This window comes from Schistocerca cancellata, chromosome 8 (genome assembly GCF_023864275.1).
Source record: "Schistocerca cancellata isolate TAMUIC-IGC-003103 chromosome 8, iqSchCanc2.1, whole genome shotgun sequence".
In the NCBI taxonomy this organism is placed as follows: domain Eukaryota; kingdom Metazoa; phylum Arthropoda; class Insecta; order Orthoptera; family Acrididae; genus Schistocerca; species Schistocerca cancellata.
Window position 1 is genome coordinate 422310825 of NC_064633.1, and position 23727 is coordinate 422334551.

Here is a 23727-nt window from a genome sequence, read left to right on the forward strand (position 1 = left end):
TCCAGTGTGTCACCTTGTCCGGTCCCATATAATTAGACCCCAGCAATACAGCCCATCACTCAACCATGTCTTCAATTTTGTCTGAAGATGCCAGCACTGTTTAAGTGTTAATCCGTGAAGAACTCCAGCCCTTACTGGCAGAAACATGGGAAAATATGCAACACTATTTTCTTTAAAACAATGTTAACAAATTTACAATTAGTAACTTGAAGGTGTTGAGAGATGAAAGTCAGCAGGCGTCCCTACATCTGAAAGATGCCTATTCAAATTTCACACTCATTACATAAGAGTGGCACCACTATGAGGATGCAAATCAGATTTGCTTTAAATACACACTGCACCATAACAGTCATAAGCGTAAGTTACCTTTGAGATTGGATGTGGTGAGATTATGTTAGTCAAGAATGCCTTTAGGCTATAAAGACAGCATTATCAATGCCTCACCAAGTTTGTGTAATAGGCCTACAAGAAGCTTGACGTTCCTTCTGTGATAATGCAGAAAGACTTGGCAAGAATGTAGCCACTGTACATGACTGCTGGCAATGGTGGTCACAAGAATGTATGGTTGCAAGAAGACTGGGCTCCGAGCAGCCACATGGAACTGCCGAGAGGCAAGACCATGTTCAGCATATGGCTCTGGCGCACTGCACTGCACCTGCAATCTGTGCCATAGTTGGCACCAGTGACAAACTCTTACAAATGAATTACTTCAAGGACATCACACAGCCAGACACCCAGTACCATGCCTTCCACACTGACCCAAAACCGCCGTCATATGCAGTTTCATTGGTGTCAAGTGAGAACTCGGAGGGCAAGGTGGAGGTCTGTATGTTTCTGATGAAACCTAGTTCTGTCTCAGCACTAGTGAAGGCTGTGTGCTGGTTACTGGCCTGTTAAGTGTCTGCAACCAACCTGTCTGCATGCTAGACAGGACATATAGCTGGAGTTATGGTCTGGGACATGATTTTGTACAACAGCAGGAGCATTCTCATGGTTATCCCACAAACCCCAACTACATGTCAATATGATTCAACCTGTTGTGCTGGCATTCGTGAACAGCACTCTAGGGGGTGTTTTCGAACAGGATAATGCTCTCCCACTGCTGTTGCAAGCCAACATGCTCTACAGTGTTGACATGCTGCATTGGCCTGCTTGATCACCAGATCTGTCTCAAATCTGGCACATAAGGGACATCAGAAAACTCCAGCTTCATCCACAAACTGCATCACCCCCATAACTGATTTTTTTTTCGAATTATGTTCCAATTGTTTTGTTAATGAGAAATATAATGAACATCACACACAGATAAAGACAGCTTTTCAAGCTCAAAATAATGAGTTACAAAATTTTGAAGGTCACCCGTCATAAAACTCCAAGTATACTTGTGCATTGGAGTGATTAATGTAGCCTGAAACTTGGTGTCATTTTTTACTTTCTCTGTAGCTGTGAAGTCTAACAAAGGATTTCATTAAGTTTCCTGTGGACTTAAATCTTGGAAGAGCTGGCTGGAGCACAGAGGATGTATTTCTCATATCACTGGTGAGCACCTGTCACTCAACTGACAAAATAATGTACCTTCAGTCACTAATGAAGTAACATCACATTCTTCTTCATTTTCTGAGCTGCTAAATTCAATGTCAAACACAGGATTATAGTAATCCTTTTTTGAAAGCAATGCCTGAACAACAATATAGGAGATAGTGAAAATTTCTAGGCCTCATATGGTGAAAGATGTTAATAGCTTGCCTATCTTTCGAACAATTTGTTTTAAATGCACAGAGGGCACCACTAAATCAGCAAACAATATTTGTGTTACAAAATATTTGATGGATACGATATAATTTGGATTGTGTTCCATTAATACATAAAATAACTGCATAAAAATTGGAATAATTTCCAAGGTGAAATAAACGAGACCCTGTTTTCAAAGAATGTTTATTAATAAGAGAATATACACTTTAACGGTATGATTTCTGGTATCTTGCACGGGCACCTGGTCCACCGAACTTCTTGGGCTCGCAACGCCTCGGGTCAGCTACCAAGAGAGTTCTGTCATACTGGATCAAAATATCCTTAATCTCTTTCTTTGACGCCTCGTCTACATCTGGAAATTAAATGCCATTTATTAAAATCATAATAAATCCACAAAATAATCATTTAACAATGAACACTAATTTTATACAGAGAACCATTTATATACTTAAAAACTAGAATACAGATTTGTTTTGCCTCTGATGTTTCACTATAATAAGAAATACTGCAGCACTACAAGGACATTATTTTGCAATTCCATGTACATCAGTCTAACTACAGGGCATTTAAAATTAGTTGCATCTTTTGACAGTTCAGTACGGAGCAGGTGGAGGGAAGTGCAGTTGTCAGCGTGCGCTGCACGCATCAGCAGGCAATGATAACGCCAGGCCTACTCAGCGCGTAATCTGTCAGCTGGCTGATCTGCAGTAATTGTCAAACAATTTTAAAGAAACTATTCCGTAATAAACTCAGTCTCACACATCTTAGAGATTCATTCCTGAGCTTCATTTCGTTAATGGTCATAGTTATTGTGATATTTCGGTATTAGCTAAACTACTGCAAGAAATTCTTTAAGTTTGCAGTGCAAAGTAGAAGCCCCTATGAATTTGCATTTGGTGTGACCTACAAGAAGGGTAGTAGAAGTGATCCACAAAACTACCGTCTAATATCCTTGACATTGATTTATTGTAGAATCTTTGAACATATTTTGAGCTCCACATAATGCCCTTCTCAATGTCAACCAGTATTTCGAAAACACCCATCATGTGAAACTCAACTCTTACTTTTCTCCCATGACATACTGAAAGCTTTGGATGAAGGCAACCAGATAGATGCAGTTTTCTTTATTTCCGAAAAGCATTTGACTCAGTACTGCACCTACACTTGCTATCAAAAGTACGATCCTATGGGTTATGAAGTGAACTTTGTTACTAGACTGAACTTTTTGGTAGGTAGGGCCAAACATGTTATCTCAGATGAAGAGTCATCGTCAGATGTAGAGGTAAGTTTGGATGTAACCCAGGACAGTGTGCTGAAACCCTTTCTGTTCATGTTGTATATTAATGATCTTACACATAATAGTAAAATCAAGCTTTTTGCAGATGATTTAGTTATCCATAATGATATATTATCATAAAGAAGCTGCATAAATATATAGCCAAACATTGATAAGATTGCAAGCAGTGCAGAGATTGGCAACAAAAAATGTAAGACTATAAAATCAGTGAGTCACTGTTGGAATTTGTCATCTAATACAAATACTGGAGTGTAACACTTTGTAGGGCTATGAAACTGAATGGTCACATAGGGTCAGTCATGGTTACAGCAGGTGGTACACTTCGGTTTACTGGTAGAATACCGAGGAAGTGCAGAAGAGATTGCATGTGACCAGTTCTAGAATACTCCTCTTGTGTGTGGGGGCCATACAAGTGCCCAACAGCACATACTGAATGTATACAGAGGAGGGCAGCACAAATGGTCACAGGTTTGTTTAATCCATGGGAGAGTGTCACAGAGATAACGAACGAACTCATCTGGAAGGTGCTAAGATAGTTTACATATATCCTGAGAGTCTGTTAAAAGTTCCAAGAACTGGCTTTAAATGATGACCCTAGGAATATAAAACAACCCTCTATGTATCACTAACATATGAATCAGAAGGATAAGATTAGAATAATTACTGTACACGCAGAGGCATTCAAACAATTATTCTTCCCACACTGTACATGTGAATGGGACAGGGAGAAACCCTAATAACTGGCATAATGGAATGTACTCTCTGCTATGCACCTCACGATGGTTTACAGTGTAGACTTAAATGTGCCATAAGAGGCACCCAAAAATAAAGGCACTATGGACCACTGCAAGGAAAATATATAATTCCACACCTGGGACAGATAACTGCTCTGGTAGTGCAGAAGAGAAAATTAGACATCAGATTACAACAGTAATTTAAGTGGTGTTTCCCCATTACTGTAACTGGAACACTGGAATTTAAGAGAAGAGCATGCCATGGACTGATCATCACCTTGTAACACAATATACTAATTATTGTGTCACTGTAGAATAAATTGTCGGTGAAATTTTTAGTTACCAGTACAGTATAGTACAAACACAATGTATTACTTCAGTGAACACTGATTTTTTTTGTGAAATCTATTAGTCAAGATCACACCTAGGAAACTGATAAACTTAACCATTACCTATCATCTTCAGATCAAAGTAAACACAGCAGAGCCTAAGGTAAGAGGGCACTTGTGTGAGAGCCATGAACACAGGGCATGTCCACTTTAAACTCTTACTTATAACAGACAAGCACTGTCATTGTACACTCAAAATGGCAAACAAAATAGCCATGCTGTCTGATGACAGCAAGTCAGTTTCTGTGAGGTGGACATACATAAACTGCGAGCACCTCATAGAAACTTTGACTGTCACTGTCACCAGCCAGCGTGGCCATTGTATTTGTCACTGAGTGCACAATGACAGTGCTTGTTGTACTTACGAATTACTCACTTTAGTTATATGAGCTCGAAGTTGACATTTCCTTGCATCATGAACACCCTATTAACATAATATACTCTTATCTTAGACACTGCTATGTATATTTTAATCTATCAACTTTCCTACAAGTGATATTGGCAAATCAAGATTTTACAAAAATCTTGATTCACAATACATGAAATTCAAAAAGAGAAACTAAGTTTTAGACAATATAGCAAAAGGTTTGCATTTCTACAATCAAGTACCACAAATAACTTCAATATATTAAATTATATAATATACTGAATACTACTTTTCAATTTTTAGAGTTTATATGTACAACTAGCACCTATAAATAAATTTATGCATACAAATTTGATCTGCATTTTGTCACAGTCCATACGTTTTGCCTCTACAGAATGCAACTAGTAGCCACAAACCACATTTGGCAACGTAACCATCTGGTTGTGTCAAACTGTCAATGCTAATTTCTCACAAAAATGAAATTTTTTCCTGGTAGTAAAACTGCATTGTACTTCCTTGTGCAAAGGAATTGTTTAATTTTTTCAGTACACAGGGCAGTGCTTTCCCTTGCAGGCATGTAATCACAAAACAAGAACATACACAAGCATGAACCCACAAAACATGGTTTTTAATAACTCTGTGTGGGACTCTTGATTCTTTGGCATGATTAATTCAACACTTTAAACATACAACAAACAACCTGAACATCATTCATCCTTTCAAAAAGTACCTCACTACTACCAGATCCAGTTTGTACGTGATGTGTCAAATAGCTACAACAGACACCAGATAATGATCTGTTTATACTTCTAGATCTCTGGATGACGATTACAACTGAAGTGAAGACTTTGAAGCTACACAACTGACACTAACTGCCCAGCAACTCACCACTTGCGGACCCCCCCTCCCACCACATCTGAACATTTGATTCCTACTACAGAACTGCTTTTGCCCTTTATTCCCCTTAACTTTGTAGGTATTTCTGTGGCCATAAGCCTAGAATTTCTCAACCTGAATGGTAACACCCCTGTCTCACACACAAAAAGGAAACTCCTTATCTCACATATTGCAAAATTAAAGACAGCATACTTACATTTCTGGTAGTAAGAAACAAGAGCTTTTGAAATGGCTTGACGAATAGCATAAATCTGTGCAACATGGCCACCTCCGTTTACACGAACTCTGATATCAACTCCGGAAAAACGCTCCTGTGACAGTGAAAACAGCAACTTACAAAAAACGGAACTGTTGGAACAATCTCTGTACACTATATTATTGCACGGAATTTACTGAATCAATATAATATTCCACTAGATTAAATCATTTCATTAAACAAGTACTAACAGGTATAAGAGAAAATAACAGGTATTACAATTTGATATCAAATTAAATTTCTGTGTCAATGTAAGTTGCCACCGGCACCAACATCAATACAATTTATGATCTGCAAAAGTTAACTGGAGGGAAGAAAACTTAAGCATACTGCTACAAATGTTACAATAAAAAGAGTTAACAAAATAGTCAGTACTTTCCCTTTAGTATTTTATCTGGTAACTACTACTGACTATAGGAGCAAATGAAAAGGGCCAACCAAAGTTTACAGTAGCACCCATCTGCTTTGACCTGTCATGGGACATCATACAGTATATTTGAAATGGACAATGTTTGTGGAGGGCATGTTAAGGTGCTCTAATATGGGATATTTGTGTTTCCAAATTGTGAGGTGTAAGTGATATTAGTGATTCACTGGACTCAATTACTGCTGTTTGTGAAAATACTGGAAGTGTTTGTGGCTGTTTGTTAGCGAGTTTTTTTCCTTCTTTGTTGCCAGTTATGGGAAAGATTTGTTTATGGGTTTGGAATTATTAGTGTGGTGTGTTGCTTACTGTTGGAGACTTAATTTTGGTTCCTTTGTTAGTTATCGGTATGACAACAAAGTTAACAGAAGATCACAGCATGCCGCAATGAGAGGATATCTTGACCAGAAGTAATTTCCTTCAGTAGTTCAATCCAATTGCCAACTATAATAGTGCCACAGTTGTAGAGAAGGTATATTTTAGACTGGGGACTACAAAGCTTAATTGTGTTCCTTCTTCCTCAAAAATGGTGTCAATGCAATTTTTAACGAATTTTTGGGTTCTGTCAGTTGTAGGTAATTATTCCGACTTGAGATTGGAAGTTAGAGTGGCATTTTACCTAAATCTCTGAGATCAGATTTGCAGTGTCAAGTATGTGAGCAGGTTTTGGTGTTATACCACAGATCAAGTGAAGTGTTTGCCATTGGATTTGCCAAGTGGTGTGTGGTTTTTTTTTTCAATTTTGTTTAAGCTATATAGTTAAGTTGTAAGCATACTGTCATATCACTGGTTTGGTTGCAGAGTATCTTTGCCGGTAGCCACGTCTGCATAGATGAGCATGGGACACTGAACTTTTATCTTGTGTTGAGGGTAGCTTTGCATGTGACAGGCATTGTTAGTGCTGCTCCAAGTGCTATTAAGTAAAGTGATAAAATTTGCAAATGATTCAGAGGAAAGTGCGTCAAGAAGTAACTAAAAAAGGAGCAGTGCAGCCGATAACATATTTGTGTATCCTCTCGTTGCGTGTTGTACCATACAGTATCAATCATCCGCACCGTGTTCTGTCCCTCAGAATGAACTAATGTGAATCAGCAAAAATTAGTTACCATAAAAGAGTGCAAACAAGTGCCAGTGTCTTGTAGCGACCGTGAGAACGTGCTTTCGGTCATCGCGTTCCCGCATCATCGGCAATCAGCCGTGCCGCGACTGTTATGCGCACGCTCGTACAACTGAGAACTGAACTGTAAAATTAACTTTACAAACAATCATTACTTGTGTCAAGGAAGACTGGTACCAAATATCTGTGTACGCGTGATGATTAAGAACTTTAGTTCGATCATTCGGCTTCCGCATCAACAATAATCACCCGTGTCGTGTCGGTTAAGCGTATGCTCATCCAAGTGATATTGTGGACAGATAATCATCAAGATTGTCAATTGGGATAAACATTTATGACTTATGAGTGTAAACAGTGCAACCTGTGAATTCTTATTGTCTCAGAATATAGTTGTTCATACCAGACGTAAGTCAGTGTTGTGTTAACATTGATTGGCTCCCCAAAACCCGCTTGCACATTTCGATAGATAATTTCAGGCAAGCCAGCAGCAGTGTGGGGCAGAACAGTACAACTGCAGCGAAATCATCAGGTACATGGTGTGGACAGGGCACACAGACAAGAAGTGGCAAGAGAAAACAGTTTCAGGATCCCCACCCATTTGTACCCACGGGCGTGTTACAAAGTGAAATTTCTGGTACCAATTTTTGGATCGGTGTGGGGATTCACAGTACCAGGCATAACAATTGAGCAATATAAGTCAAGCAAAATCTCCTATGAACTATCAAACAGTTTTTTTAAGGTTTTTTATTGACAGTTTGTCAAATGCTGAGGATTTTGTTTGCTTGATTTTTGCCTATGTCTTCATTATTAGGATTGTCATATACTTAGTTTGTCTCCACTGAAAATCCACTAATACCATTGTTCTGTTAGTTTCATGTTATTCATGCAATTAACATTTTTCGTATGTTTCTGTATGCATGTGTAATGCACTATGTCATGGTTGCCATATTGTGTAAGTTTGAAATACTTGTGTCCATCTTCATGAAGCGAGAGGTCAGAGCTGGTGGGTGGCACTGGAACCTTTAGTTATCCCTAAGTGTCACCAGATCTTGAAATGATACTGCTTACTAAAAGGAGTCCACACCAGTAGCTCTCTACATCTAACATGGTGTACACATGGACAAGAAAATACTACCATTTCGCTGTTGAAAGTACACTTTTCCCAGGTGAAAATACATTTTCCCCATGTTAACTAAAAAATTCACTTTCCCTCAGACCTGTGAAACTTATCAAACCTTTGACTGGTTTGGTTTTGTACACTGGTGTAAAACTTCCTGGTACTTAAGGAAATGAAACTCCAAAAAGCAATGTGTTTTGTATATGTGTGTGGCAACATTTACAGTGCATATTTAGTACTATGGAAGTGAACTAAGAATTCCACTGAATACAGCATGGTAGTTTCCACATGGCAGCTTCCAAAGCACTGAAATCTGGACTACACTGCACAATACAATTTTGTCAGCCAATCACATTCTGTTGCATGATCTCACCAGCCAAAGACAGCAGGTATTGAGAACATAAGACATGCGATGTAGTCAGCCAATAGCAATATCAGTGTTATGTAGTGTGAACATACAAATAGGAAATGTTAATGATTTAAATTAATTTACATACAGTATAGCTACAAGAGAAGCTAAGCTTTCATGTTTAATATTGATCTTCAAAAAATTATTTTGCTGTTTTTTCCAAGGGTGAGGTTAGGCAGGATCCTACCAGCACAGCTTAAACTGCAGCAGCTGAATATCTCTTAAGCACAATTTTGAATTTCACTGTTGCACGCTGAACATATCGTAGCTTACCTGGCTGAATACATACTTCGACTTTTTTTAAAAAAAGCCAATTACGTGTTACGTTGCTCAAGAACTCACCTCGGACTTATTTTGAAGGATAACTATACTTTTTACCATCGTTACAGCAAAATTAATAATCTGTGAAAGAACTGAACACTGAATCTTGGTCCTTAGCGTGTCACATTTTAAAATATATTGCATAAATGGCTTATTGTCTGGGCCTGAAATTTTTCAAAGTGTCTAGTCCTCAAAGTATTGAGAAATTTGGGATTAATGGAGACTGATACCACCAGCCAGGTCTGACCAATGACATCAACACACTGAAAACTGCTATTATCCAACATGGCTACCAAAGCATCATCAGAACACTCAAAAATACAAATGCCATGCATATCAGACACTGACAAAAACCCAATGAAATTAGAGGGACAACCTTTGGGAAAGGGGTTTTTGCATGGATACAACCTAAAAATTTGATAAGAAAAAAACACCATTCTAGACAAGGTTCTTCAAAAAAAAACAAAACACTGGAATGCCAAAAAATAAAACCTAACAAAACTATACAAAACACACCATAATATTATGGTGTGCCAATCCTCAGTTCAACCTATATAGCTCAAACCTAGGCCATGACAATGATCCTCCACCCCACAACTACAAAAATGGTATACCAATCTCCTATTCATCTATACACCTTGAAGTACACAACACCAATAACCCTGCCCCACAACTACAGCCCAGCGTGAAAGTGCACTTATGGTGTTGGCAGTTTCTGTGTTGCATGCTGCATTTGGTAACTGCCTGTGCATTAAATGATGGGAAGTCAACACAATGAATGATGCATCTGATAGGACAAGATGGCAGAACCTACAAGAAAATAGTTCACGGTAAATGTTGTAAGTGGACCAACGCTTTTTAATTAAATCATGGGACAAGGTAGAGGAATCAATGTTTTAATTGATCATGGTAAAAGATATGTGGATCAATGTCTATTAATAACAGTCACACATTAAATTTATTAATAAACACTGCTCCACCTACCTTCTCCCACAATTTAATTAAAACATTGATCCACCTACTTAGTAGTTACACAGACCTAAGAGAACAGTTTAAATTTTATGACATTCTGTTTTATAAGACAACATTTGCATAATATATTCCATTGTGCCACCACAATTTCACAAACACACACACACACACACACACACACACACACACGAGACAAACACTATCAATACCACACAGTCAAACCGTGAGAGCACACCAATTGATACACTGCACCCTCCACAACAATTCACTTCCACTGCAAAACACCACAGCTCAATGACATTATGACATGGCACACCACACCTCATAGCAGACTGTGGTATCCTACAACAAAGTATATCCAGAAATTCATTTCACATTCTCAAACAACATAATTCATATTTACTATTAAAAACAGTCTTGATCACGATTTATTTAACAAGGTGACAGGTTTCGACCACTACTGTGGTCATCTTCAGACCATTGTGTAGGAACCCCTTTCTGTTGGAGAATTCTCCAACAGAAAGGGGTTCCTACTCAATGGTCTGAAGATGACCACAGTAGTGGTCGAAACCTGTCACCTTGTTAAATAATTCATATTGTATAAAAGGGAATTTATTTTGAAAGTAACTTCTCAAACCACAATTCACAATATTTTCCCATGACCTATTGGAAATATTAAATCATGTCACGCTAATCGAAAGTAGTAGTTGTTACGTAGTATTTCAGTCTTCATCCCAAAGCCTATGGCCCATTTTGCTGTCAACAGACACTTGTGTGCGCACTGCGTTTTGTTGTAAAAGGTGAATTTTCTTTGCAATTAGTTTTATTTTGGTGTTATTCTCTCATTTATGTTTTATTGTGTTATTATTCTGCAGTAGTGGGCTACAGTAAAATTCTTTTTTGGAGTATCAGTTCTTACTGGCCAAAATTACAAAAATTAACTGAATGCCAAAACACTGCAAAATTCCCAGAATACTAATAAATTCCCAGGGTGCATAAACCCTGTACAACATGTCCCTGACGATAGTAAGTAGAAAATTTTACTGTCTTATAGAAGAATATTGGAAATTAAATGGGAAAATCTAAAAGAAATATTCTGAATCACAAGGAAAGTGAAACTTTCTACCTTCAAAAACATGCACCCATTGTAAGTGAAGACTCCATTAATTGTGCATCCATTTTCATTTGGTAAAAAGGTGTAACAAATATTAGGACATGCATCATCAATTATTACAGTTTAAATAATGAAACCCCATTTACTATAGAGTTTTGCTATCAAACTCATCTCATTTTTCCAGTACCCTTATATCTTAAATTGTGTGTAGTGTCAACTAGAAAATAGATGGTAAGTTTCCAACTAGCCAGACAGTGGTAATATCTTCAAAAAAATTTTCATATTCATTTGACTTTTTGCTACTTTATAATTATAGTGTGTTCTAAAGGATGAAATTCAACATGGCTCCCCATGCAGTGATCACTTCTGAAGATGGAAATAATTCCAAAATGTGTCATGCATAGGTTGCGATAAATTAATTCGTCACCTGCTATATGCCTTTTTTATGCAACCTTCCCGGTTTAACTACAGAACTCTTACCTTTTATCATTTCTCCTATTTCTCTACTCTCAGGAGTCCCTGCACAAATTAGATCACACATGTAGTCAGCCACTACAAGAATGTCCCCAACACCCCATGCATGCCAAGTGCACTGTATGGATGGGACACTAGCGTCAATCCCAGCTCTGGAATTTGTAAACATTGCCATGGTGCCAGATTGCAACCCTACCACTCAAGGTCACACATGGTGCCATGCTTCCATAGTGGCTGCAACACACTTGCCCCATATTCGTTTAATCATGGATCATGAGTTAACAACTCAACTTGTTTAAAATGTGCAGGTGAAGGTGGTGTTAATTTCAAACCTATATGATATGGCCTCTTCCTCTCACTGAAGGAAGGTAGGCAGCACCACTACATTAAAAAGCCAATCCCAAAAGCTCATATATTACATATGCTTTTTGGGAGGAAAAGGACAACAGCAGGACTAATACTGTTGTCAAAAGTCTGAACAAGTAGCTGTTGCTCTGAAACTGCAATAACTTCTGTGAAGAAAATAACAAGGGAAAGGTGTGCTGGAGATCTACAGGTGCCAACTGCTGCTCTTTCAGCTCCAGGGAAAACCAAAGTGCGTGCTTCTAACTATAACAGAACTGGATAATTTTCAAGAGGACACAATTCAGCAACATACATATGATTATTAAATGTGGGGACAATATCCAACCCAGAAGAAGCTGCTGCTCCAACTCATTTTCAAAGGAAAAATCTATTCCTTCAGCACTGATGAAAAAGATAGACTTCCAATAGGAAGCATTTTCCGAAAGAAGAGTTCTGCTTGAGCTGCAGGACATCATTGCCTGGAAATGCCATTTTCTGAGCAAAGTATTGAAGCGTAAACCCCACAAAATCGTTTGGATGGATGAAACATGAATAAACACTGGTAATTCCAGACAGACTGCATGGACTGATGACACAGCATGACGGACAACTTTAATTGAACATGGCAGTCAGCTTATTCTTTAGCATGCTGGTGAGCTTGTACCGAATGCTTTGTTGGTTTTTACAGAAAAGAAATCTTGAGACAACCACAGGGAAACAGGTGACAAAATTTGTGTAGTTCATTCTTTGCCTTACATGCAGCAGGAGAAGTGGTTGTATAGATTCATTTGACACATGAATGAGAAGGGCAGAACTGCTGGAAACAGTGAAAGAGCACAAATCATGTAATATTTACAACACTGACAAAATTTCCTAGAAGAAACTGTACAGTGTTGCACCCTCCATCACATCACTGCCTTCTTAATGCAATAGAAATCACGGCATTCAGGTGAAATCTTACGTTGTAAACAAAAATAAAAGTTTAATTTGAAATATGTCAAATTTAGTGTATGGGATACTATGACTCCCACAAAATGAAACATGATTGCCAAATATACATGGCACATCTCAGTAGACACATGGCAACAAGGTGTACTGGAAGAAAGGGTGGGTAAGTTAATAAGATAAGGGGATGTAGCAGCAGTAGCAATGGTGAAGATAGTGACAACATACAGATAACACTGACTGTAATTAACTCTTCTCCCTAAAATGCACGTAAGAAATGCATCTACACATTAAGACAATGAAACATCATTGGCTTATCTCAATATATATTTCCAATTATTCTCTTTTTAATTACAGAGTGTGTTTCAATCCCCCAAGGTTATTAGTGTTTTTTGCCACTTCAGTAGTACAGCACTGCAATGGGTCTGAAATTTTCGGGTGTAATATTCACAGATATCTGACCAAAACAGCGTAAGAACAAATAGACATGTAATAATATTGGCAACATAGCCACCTGCCTTCAGCAGCTGAACTGTAGTAACAAAGCCCTATAACAGGAGTCATGAACGATGGCAGTCGATTTTAGACTTGTTTTGTGCTCCTTACATCACAGATACACGGACAGACAATGAGCCGTCAGTAGTGTTCTGAGCACTCTGCTCTGAATGCTGTAGCTAATGCAAGCATTACATATGATTGTATCAAATTGTTTAGTGAATTTATATTTCATTTGTTGCAAATTGTGATTGCTGATTGTGGTAGTAAGCAATATGTTGAGATTCAAATTTTACCGCCACATAATATCATTGGTGTCCACAGATGTCATTAACACAGTTGTCCTAGCAGTGTGTCTTCCTCGTTCAGTGAGCAGTCCTTTTTATGAATAAAGTTGTTCGTTAAACGTGCCGTTGCCGTAATTTTAAGTTCTAATCCTAACACAATAAATTCTGCATAAGCAAGCAAGAGAATTTGCAGGTTGTACACAACTGTTGCATGAAATTGTAAACAATGCCATTCCAATACATGCCTCGACATGCGCACACCGCTATCATTTGTGGATTGTACTATCAGGGTGTATATGACCTGGGACAACCGGGAGAAACCCGGGAATTTCTTAGAAATCCGGGATTTTTTTGTTTTTGTAATTTTGACTTAAGAACCGATACTCTAACAAAGGAGATTGCTGTATTCCGCTATTGCAGCAATAAAACAAGAATGAGAAGAAAAAAATTAAAATAAAACACAAATTGCAAAAGAAATGCACCATATACCACAAAACACTGTGCTCATACAAGTGTCTGTCAACAGCAAAATGTCTCAAAGGCTTTAGGAAGACTATGGAATGCTACATAACAAATTGCCTCCGACGAGCGAGACATCAACTGTTTACATTAGATTCCTTCTAGCAGTTACAAGTGGGCACACATCTTCTCAGGGCACACAAGAAAATGGAATCGACAAAAAATTTTGGCCAGATCACTATACTAGTAAGCGCCAGTCGTACAGTCCCCAGCTAGCAGCTGCTTAAGTTCTATTCTGGAAGTAGAGTGGAAGATATTGTACGAACATGTAACACCTAACCGGAGAATAATCGCGGGATAACTAAATTGGTGATTCCGGGAGGGTTGGTGAAGTTAACTGGCATTTGCCAGTTTAGACAATGGCAGGAATATTTACAGAATTGGTGATAAGATTGTTAGAACGAGGAATGAGATGAAACTGACATCACACAAATTAGGGAAGAATATGATGATTCCAAATTTATATAAAAATACCGTACAACTGCTTTTCGGTCTCATGCTTGAGGATTACAGAAGCGTCCGATTCCACCCGTATGCTTTGACCCATGACATCAATATGGCAGAAATGGCTATTCCAAGCGTCTCCAATATAGCGCTTATGATGTCACTACATACACATGGCAAAAAATATGTAAATACTTATAAGACAATAACATCTCCCTCCAAAAACACAAACTAGCAGGTCAACTGAGAGAAACTGGGTGTCTTAGGGAGTGGACAAGCTAAATATAACAGTAGAAAACACACCACTATCCCAAAACACACAAAATTAACAAAAAATTACAAAGTGTACAGGAATCTGATATCCCTTGACCTATATAGGCCAACCACAATTGTTGATAGGAAAAAACCAGCACCTACAACTACGAAAAACAGAAAAAACCACAACACCTCAAAAATTCAAACATCCCTATGTAAATTAAAACACATTCGACACACCATGAATACACGAAACATTCCAACTCGAGGGGGAAAAAAAAAAAAAAAAAAAAAAAAAAAAAAAAAAAAAAAAAAAAAAAAAAAAAAAAAAAAGAGGGTCAACAACAATTACCACTAAGAAGTAGGTCGGCCAAAACACACACACACACACACACACACACACACACACACACACACACACACAGAGAGAGAGAGAGAGAGAGAGAGAGAGAGAGAGAGAGAGAGAGAGAGAGAGAGAGAGAGAGACGGGGGGGGGGGGGGGGGGGGGGGGGGGGGGAGACAATCAAACAGGAAGACATCTACATACAACAAACTCACAAACTGCGTGTCTTAATGACGACACACACACAACACCCTTGTGTCATGGGTCAAAGCAGACAGGTGGAATCTGATGCTTCTGTTGACCCCATGCTTGAATGAACGCATTGATACTTCACAACTTATATTCTGTCATGTTATAAAAACAACCAATTGTGCCAAACAGTCGTTTATTTGGTGTGTAACAATTCTGCAATGTTGGAAGGCCTATTTTGTTTCATCTTGCAGTGACAAAATAGACGTAATTAGCTCAAGAAATCACACTGTCAGTCATGGGTACTAATTGTATTAACAGCTTTTTCAGTATTAGACAATGTTTTGATTTTCATTTGGCAAAACGCTTGACAAACTGATGACGTAACTGATTCTTTCGCACTAAGAAAAGCACACCATGTAAAGCTGTAGCAAGATTAAAGAGCTGTCATGTCTTTATTGGTTATATGTATCGTATATTTCATTTTATGACAAAATAGCAAGTTATTAGCTAATAGCAATTAAGATAGCAAATTTTACCACTAGCACTTGTTCTCCCGATTACAAATAATCCCATCCGGTATTAATTGTGAGCTTTCTTCTTCTTATTATTTTTTTATTAGGAGGGGCAGGTTGTCAAACTTGCTGACTGGGAGCAGGAGAGGCACCACAGGACATTAATTTCCACTGTCCTGAATATAGTTTGGTGGCATACACATGAGCACTCTCAAGTATGCACTTGAAATGTGCAGGTTTTAGTACACTTCACAAAATTCCGATGCTCTGAGTATCCTCAAATGTCTTGTTTTTATTACAATGTAAGAGTAAAAATTTTACTGACACATTTGTGTGATATACCTTAAAATGTAAAACGTGCAAAGAAGATTAATATTGTATGTGACAGCCTTGCATTCCTTGCAGAGCACTATGATTAAATTTGAACCATTACGTTCTTGTTTGTGTGCTCCCACTATTAAATAATGTTGCTATTGGCTGACTACATCACATGCCTTACACTCTGAATATCAAGTCATCGGCTGGCAAGATTACGACATGAGCTACGATTGGCTTACAGAAGCACATTGCAACCTCGATTTCAATGCTTTGGAAAGTAACATGAGTGTTTGATGGAATTCGAATTTGTACTTTCATAATACAAAAATGTGCAGCGTACTTGATCCTGCAGATCAAAGGTCTTTCCAAAACCTACTTTTCCCTAAATTACATTTTCGAAGTGCCTGGAAACTATGCCCGTGGGTAAGACCAACACCATTCACAGCGTTTTGAGGGAAAATATACTGTTACTTAACATGGAGAAAGTGTGTTTTCACCTGGGAGAAAGTATTTTTTAACTGGGAAATCCAGGAAAAACCTTTGAATTCTTTTTCTTGTCCACATATAAACCCCGACTATCGTACTGGGTTACATCAGGTGCTGATACACTAAATTCACAATACCAGTGAATTTAATAGCCAAAGAAAGTTCTGCTACATAACAGTCCAAACAGTAAATCAGACATTACATACAACTCAATGAATTGAGCACAGTATCATATGGTACAGAAATTTGTTATGGCAATCATACTGAACATCTGTGATCATGTCTTATTTGCTATATACTGATATCACGAAGCAGGACATATGAAATGCAAATATGCCAATTCTATTTCAAGGAATCTGGCATTTCTCCCAACAATTCCGAACATAATTCAATGCTAAACAAGTTTTATCCACAAACAGTAATATATTGGTCATCTGTGCTTTAATTTCCAACTCAAGTTGTATAGCATATGTTGCCTACAATACTTACACAAAATACTGTGTATGCCCGTAACAGTGTTAAGTAAATGAGCTAGAATGAATTAAAATAGCAAGTCAGCATATGGGTTAAAATTTGACCATTGACTTTCATTAAATGAATAGGAAAATTAACTATATGAAGCTCATACAAAGATTTACACGAGCAACACTTGACCAAAACTAATTAATGACTAGTACCTTTCCTAACAGCAGTACTGGTTCCTGAAGTTTATATTGCAGCACACGAGGCTCTACCATCTCCAGTGGCCTGCCATTTACTCTCAAGTTTCCATTTCCTCTTTTACAATATGCAACAGCAGTTGCACTTTTCTGAAAAAGAAAGTCATATGAAATCTTTTGCATTGGCTCAATAGTCATATTTTAGCCTTGTTTCTTAGCCTCAGTAAGAACTGGAAATTCACATACATCATATTCGGGATATATTAACATCACAGGCATATGGATTGGCGATATGCAATTGGAAAAAAAAAGGAGGGCGAAATAGTAGTATGGGGATAACATAATCTAAATCGTTTATTAGGATTGTCATTTAATCACTTATCACAATAGCTTGTGAAGCAAGTGTTAACACCAATAAAAAGTCTACTGCAATATTGAATTTTTACCCACACTAAATACATCTAATCTTCAACCACCAATTGACAAGCTGAAAGAACACAATGTTGTCGATGGAACATTAACGTAACGAAGTTCATTTATCTTATCCACAAGAGTTATGTTACAGAAAAAGTTAAATAGCGCGACAACAATAACACTTTACGAAGACGAGGTAGGTAATAAGCTTGAATGACTAAGTAGTTAGTGATGTGTAACAAATATCACGTCGTCACACTACAATAGGATTACAGTGCGAATCTCATACCTTTCTACCGAACACCTGCACGGAAGGAATCGGCTCCTTTGCTGGCTGCAACATGAAATGTATATCAGTCTTCAGTGAAGCAGTAAAGAATAAGTTTTCATAAATAAAATTATACCTAAACAAACCTTCTGCATTCTGGTGGTTACCGCGTGGTAAGGAAGTGTCTGGTCCAAAGAACACCTACAGTCAAATCAACATTACATTACTGGATTTTGAAACACTAACAGACAAAACTAAGCTTTTCTAAATTCTAAACTCCGACATAATTATTGAAAATAACTCAATCTACAAACCGATTATTCAAGCCAACTTACCTGCAGTCACTCAACTCACAAAATAGAACACCACTTCCTTCCGTCAAACAAAGAACAAAGTTCCAACAGACATCACTAGCTTTCTTCAACCAAAGTACAAACTACAAGCACGAACATTCTTGCCAAAGTCAAACAGACAATGTCGTTCACGCGTGAGCGATACATAAGATCATTTTAACGAGAAAGGCAACAATAAGACATGTTTACCAAAATAATGACGAGCAATCCAAGTAACCTCCTGAGCTACTATTCCGTTTCAGATATTCTACAGTATTCCAATTTTCAAGATACACATAAACCTCGAAAGAGTAGAAGTAGAAGTTTATTGTCTCATAACTACAATTTCAAGCCATCGACTTAAAGTACAGGAGACCCGTCAAAACACAAAAACTGGTTTACAATTTTCCTTATAATACCTATAATATAATATACAGTACGGAATAATTACTTAATTGAGCAATTAATAATTTTTCTTCAAAAGCAACAATCTTTTAAGATCAACAGACCTAAGTACTTGCTCTCTCCTTCTACTGAACAGTAACATTTCTGCACTAGTTTCTTATACAAGGACTTTTTTTTAATTGATTCTAAATTTATGCTGAGTAATTCGCTTCCGTTGACTTTGTTACAAATTTTCATAGCATATAATGTGGAGTTTGGCACAAATTTTTAAACGGTGGGTGTGCAGCATAATATTATTTTGATTTCTCGTGTTGTAAGCATGTTGAAAATGATTTACTACAAATAAATCAGGGTTACTGTGAACAAAGATAATCAGCTCATATCTGTACAGTGAGGGAACACTTAGTATACTTAGAATTCTTGGTAGTGGGAGACATGATTTTCTTCGTCCTACATTGTGCATATTTCTAATGATGGTTTTCTGGAGTTTTAGTGTTCGACACATATGCTTTGAGTTACCCCAAAATATAATTCCATACCTTATTACCGAGTCAAACTAGCTGTGATATACTACTTTCCTTATGCCCATACTGGTAGCATTGTACAGTATTCTCATTCCAAATGCTTGTCTGTTTAATTTATTTTCAAGGCAATGTATATATGATTCCCATGATAGATTTTTATCTAGTTGCATTCCTAGGAATTTCACACACTAGCTTCCTGCAAATCCTGGTTTCTGTGACTGACCTGAATATCATTTACTTTTGCTTGATTTGTTTTACACTGCATTAACTGAGTCTTTTCCATGTTTAATTTTAACCCATTTATATCAAACCAGGTATCTAATTTTTCTAAATTATTTAATACAGTTTGTGGAATTTGATCTGTACTGTTACTTTCAATGATTAAAGACGTGTCACCTGCAAATTAAAGTCAGTGACACTCAGTATTAAGTGGCAGATCATTTATGTAAAACAAAAACAAGATGGGGCCTAAGACAGAACCTTGGGGTACTCCATGTGAAATGGTTTTCTAGTTCGAAGTACAAGTGCCTCTCTCTGATGATATAACCACTCTTTGTCTTTGGTTGGTTAGATAGGATTTAAACAACTCTGATACCGTGCCCATAATTCCATACTTTTCCAGTTTACAGAATAGCAAGGCCTTTGATAGGTGACAAAAAACTCCTGTGGCATGCAGTGAGATATCAGAGACGAGCTAATTTTATGAATGAAATTATTTACAGCAAATATTGTGGTTTTGCCTTTTTGAAATCCATACTGATTTTTTTGAGTATTTTAAATTTTTCTATTAAATTTTGAATTTGTATGGTGACTACCTCCTCAAATATTTCTGACAGTAATGGAACAAGAGAGACTGGACGATAGTTTCCCATATACCCTTTTGTGCCTTTTTTTAATAGTGGCTTAACTACTGCATACTTCAGTGTGTCTGAAAAATAACCTTCTTGAAGGACCTGGTTAACTATTGTAGTTAGTGGCTGGGCAATTATTTTAGAAACTGTTTTTAACACTTTTGTTGGTATCCATCCCCGTCCTGCTGATGTTTTGCTTTTTAGTGACAGTATCACATTTTCTATATCTTTTACAGTAGGTTTGGTAAATGTACTTAAAAATTCACAGTCAAGTTGCTCATTGTTGAAGAAATTTACCTTGTCTGGGAAATCTGCTACGTTGCCATTAGATCTGTTTACATTTATAAAGAATTCAGAAATATGAGCAGGATTTACCATAGTTTATCCTCTATCTTGATTTCAGAAATATCATAGCCTCTACCTGTGGCACCTGTTTCAGCTTTGATCACTGACCATAACGCCTCATTTGCCAGTTCTTTGACTGCCTTTACAATTTTTTAAAAATATTTTTGTAATATTTTACGTAGGTAACCAAATCAGGACTTTTCTTATGTTTTAGTTCCCTATGAAGCCGTCTTTTTCTGGCACTCCAGATTTTTTTTCCTTCAGTTATCCGCTTTACTTTATTACCTACTTTTTATGATTTGCAGTAAGGAGGAAAGTTTCATTAAAAACGTGCATGAATTTTTCCAAGAAAGTAGTAAAATTTTGATAGTATCAAATACTATGATCTATAGCCCAATTCACCTTACGTAATCTATGATAGAACAACTTCATATTTTCTTTGCTGAACTGGCGTTTGGTGTAGAGTTCTTTTGAGCAAGGTTTTATTGTTTTTGGTAGCTCCATAGACAGAGCACAATGATCAGAAAGTCGTAAATCTAAACAAAACTTATTTGCCTCGTTAGAAGTGTAATTGGTTAAAATATTATCTATATATGTGACAGACACTTCATTTACTCGAGTAAAAACAGTGAAATTTGCACCGAAACCCGATATTTGAATCATATCATTGAGTTTAGTGGAGTTATTGGCTTCACTGGCTAGATCTATGTTGAAATCAGCAGTTATTATGACTCTTTTCTTGGTTTCTTTTTGAATTTTTTGCTATAGACACTGGAATTTCGACAAAAAATGTCTCGTTATTTCTGTGCTAGGAATTCTGTACACAGATAAAAATTATAATGTTTTGCGTTAACTATATGCAGCAGCTTTCAAATATACATTCTTCGATAAGGGAATCGAATTCGAGTCTTGCCCTACATGCCTTTTATCTTTCCACAAATATGCACAATCCTCCTAGAGTTAAATTATTTGTTCATTCAAGCATACAATCTTGATATTTGGTATTTCTGACAAAATGATTTGCAAGTTGTGAAGTTTTGTTTCTCTGCCATTTGTGTAGTTTGAACTTAACCCATTTATATTCAAGTGCATTACGAAAGTATTGTTACTTTTTTGAATATTCCTTATGGCATCTGGTTTGAAACGCTGTTTGTGTATTTTCGTTTCAACTTTGTTAGCAATTTTTACACCTACATCTCTGCATACTAGTTTCCCTTAGTAAGTATGATCTTACATATATCACTATACATATTGCTGAATGTTGCCTATCATAGCCTGTTTAGATGCAGTGTGTCTTGTCCTATATATTTATCACTAATTAATTTATTCACATCCACGAAAACTGCACCAAGTCTGTTGCACTGCTCTATGGTGCGATTGTTTATCCTATCTATGTATTTATCATTTTCCTATCTTCTGTGCAGGTTACTAGTAATAATTAACTTTCATGCTGGGTACGCGTTTTTCGCCATCTGGCTTAGATTTCTTGCTTCATTTACCATCTCTTCTTCACTGCTGTTTCGCAGTGAGTTCGTCCCCACATTGATGAATACACCTTTGTAGTTTCATAGCGATGTACCAGCGTGAACGCATTTTGTTTCGTTGTCTACATGTTCTTGAGGCGATTATTTAATTGATGCATACCTATCCCTGGGCGGACATCGATTTTAGTATCTGATACTGCATCATTTTTAATTAGTGAATCACCAATTATTAAGAAGTCATTTCTGGTGCTTTGTTTGTCACGTTCTTGATGCTTCCTTCCTTTGTTTTTGTACCTTACTGCAACCCACTTATATTTCTAGGTTCGACATGTTTTGTATTTCTTTCTACAGGACTTTTGTCATTATCATCACATTTTTTAGTTTGCCTATCACTTTGAAAGATTGAGTCTGATTGGTTTTTTGGCCATTTTCCTTCACTGAGTCACTGTTTCCAGGGTCCATAAAATTATTTCCTTTTAAAAACGAGTTTTATCGAAAAAGCATTCATCACGCAAAAATTAATGAACTTTTGAAAAGAGCATTGCTTGAGAGGTACAAATACCGCTGGAAGAGTGCAGTTTATTTACCAAAAAGACTAATTTCTAATCACCCCCATTCCATAAACTAGCTAGAAAATTTCTCGTTATGTTGCATTAATACTTGTTCCATAGATCATGAATGCGACATTTTGTAATGATGTCGAATGTGTCAGTTTAACACTGGTTTTCATCACATTACAGTTACTAATTCATATCGGAAGATTCATCTATTGAGTAGAAAGAGCTATCATTCAGGAATACTTTTTATTTGTTTTTAAATGTTAGTTGACTATCTGTCAGATTTTCAGCGCTATTTGGCAAATGACCAAAGTCAGATTTAACCTAGAATAGTGAAGATCATCCTTTTTTCTAGTGTTGTAGCTACGCACTTCATTATTATTTGAATTGGGGCAGATTATTAATAACAAATTCACTGTGAATATTCCGAGTTCCTTAAATAAATGTCTGCAAGAATATCTTGGGCGGTCTCCAGCTGTTACTCTGATCACAAGCTTTCCTGCAATGAATACTTTTTTCTTAAAACCGAATTACCCCAAAATCTGATGCCATATGAAAACAGTGAACTAAAATAGGCATAGTAGACTAATTTACTGATACGTTTATTACCAACATATGCAATAACCCCAATAGCATAAGTAGGTGAACCTAACTGTTTCAGTGGAACATCAAGGTGTTTCTTCAATTCTTCCAATTCAATTTCTCATCAATGCACACACTCAGAAATTTTGAATGTTCTGCCTTAGCAACATGCTTCTGTTAAAAGTCTATATTTATCAATGGTGTTACGCCATTTACTGTACAGAATTGTATTTATTGTGTTTTCTAAAAATTCAGTGGAATCTATTTGCAGAAAACGATTTCATAATTTTCTCAAAGACATTACATACAAGATCCTGAGCTATTTCTTGTTTATTGGATTTGACTACTGTACTTCTATCATCAGTAAAGAGAACTAGCTTTGCAACTTCATGAACATAGTGTGGCAAGTCATTAATATATATTACAAACAATATGGGACCCAAAACTAAACCTCATGGCACACCATTCTTCATACCTCCACAGTTAGAGGACTCTGCTGATTTTTGCAGACAAAGTGTACTTTCA

At 37.0% G+C, this 23727-nt stretch overlaps 1 protein-coding gene across 1 annotated transcript; it reads right to left on the minus strand.

Annotated features, from left to right (window-relative positions):
• Window positions 1-1919: 1919 nt before the first annotated feature.
• Window positions 1920-18536, minus strand: LOC126094981 (40S ribosomal protein S16). Its single transcript, XM_049909636.1, has 6 exons — window positions 18458-18536; window positions 18269-18323; window positions 18144-18188; window positions 17459-17590; window positions 5633-5747; window positions 1920-2104 (listed from the first exon to the last, which is right to left on the minus strand). The coding sequence occupies exons 2-6, from the start codon at window positions 18275-18277 to the stop codon at window positions 1959-1961; spliced, it is 447 nt and encodes a 148-aa protein (XP_049765593.1). The 5' UTR covers window positions 18278-18323; window positions 18458-18536; the 3' UTR covers window positions 1920-1958.
• Window positions 18537-23727: the final 5191 nt, after the last annotated feature.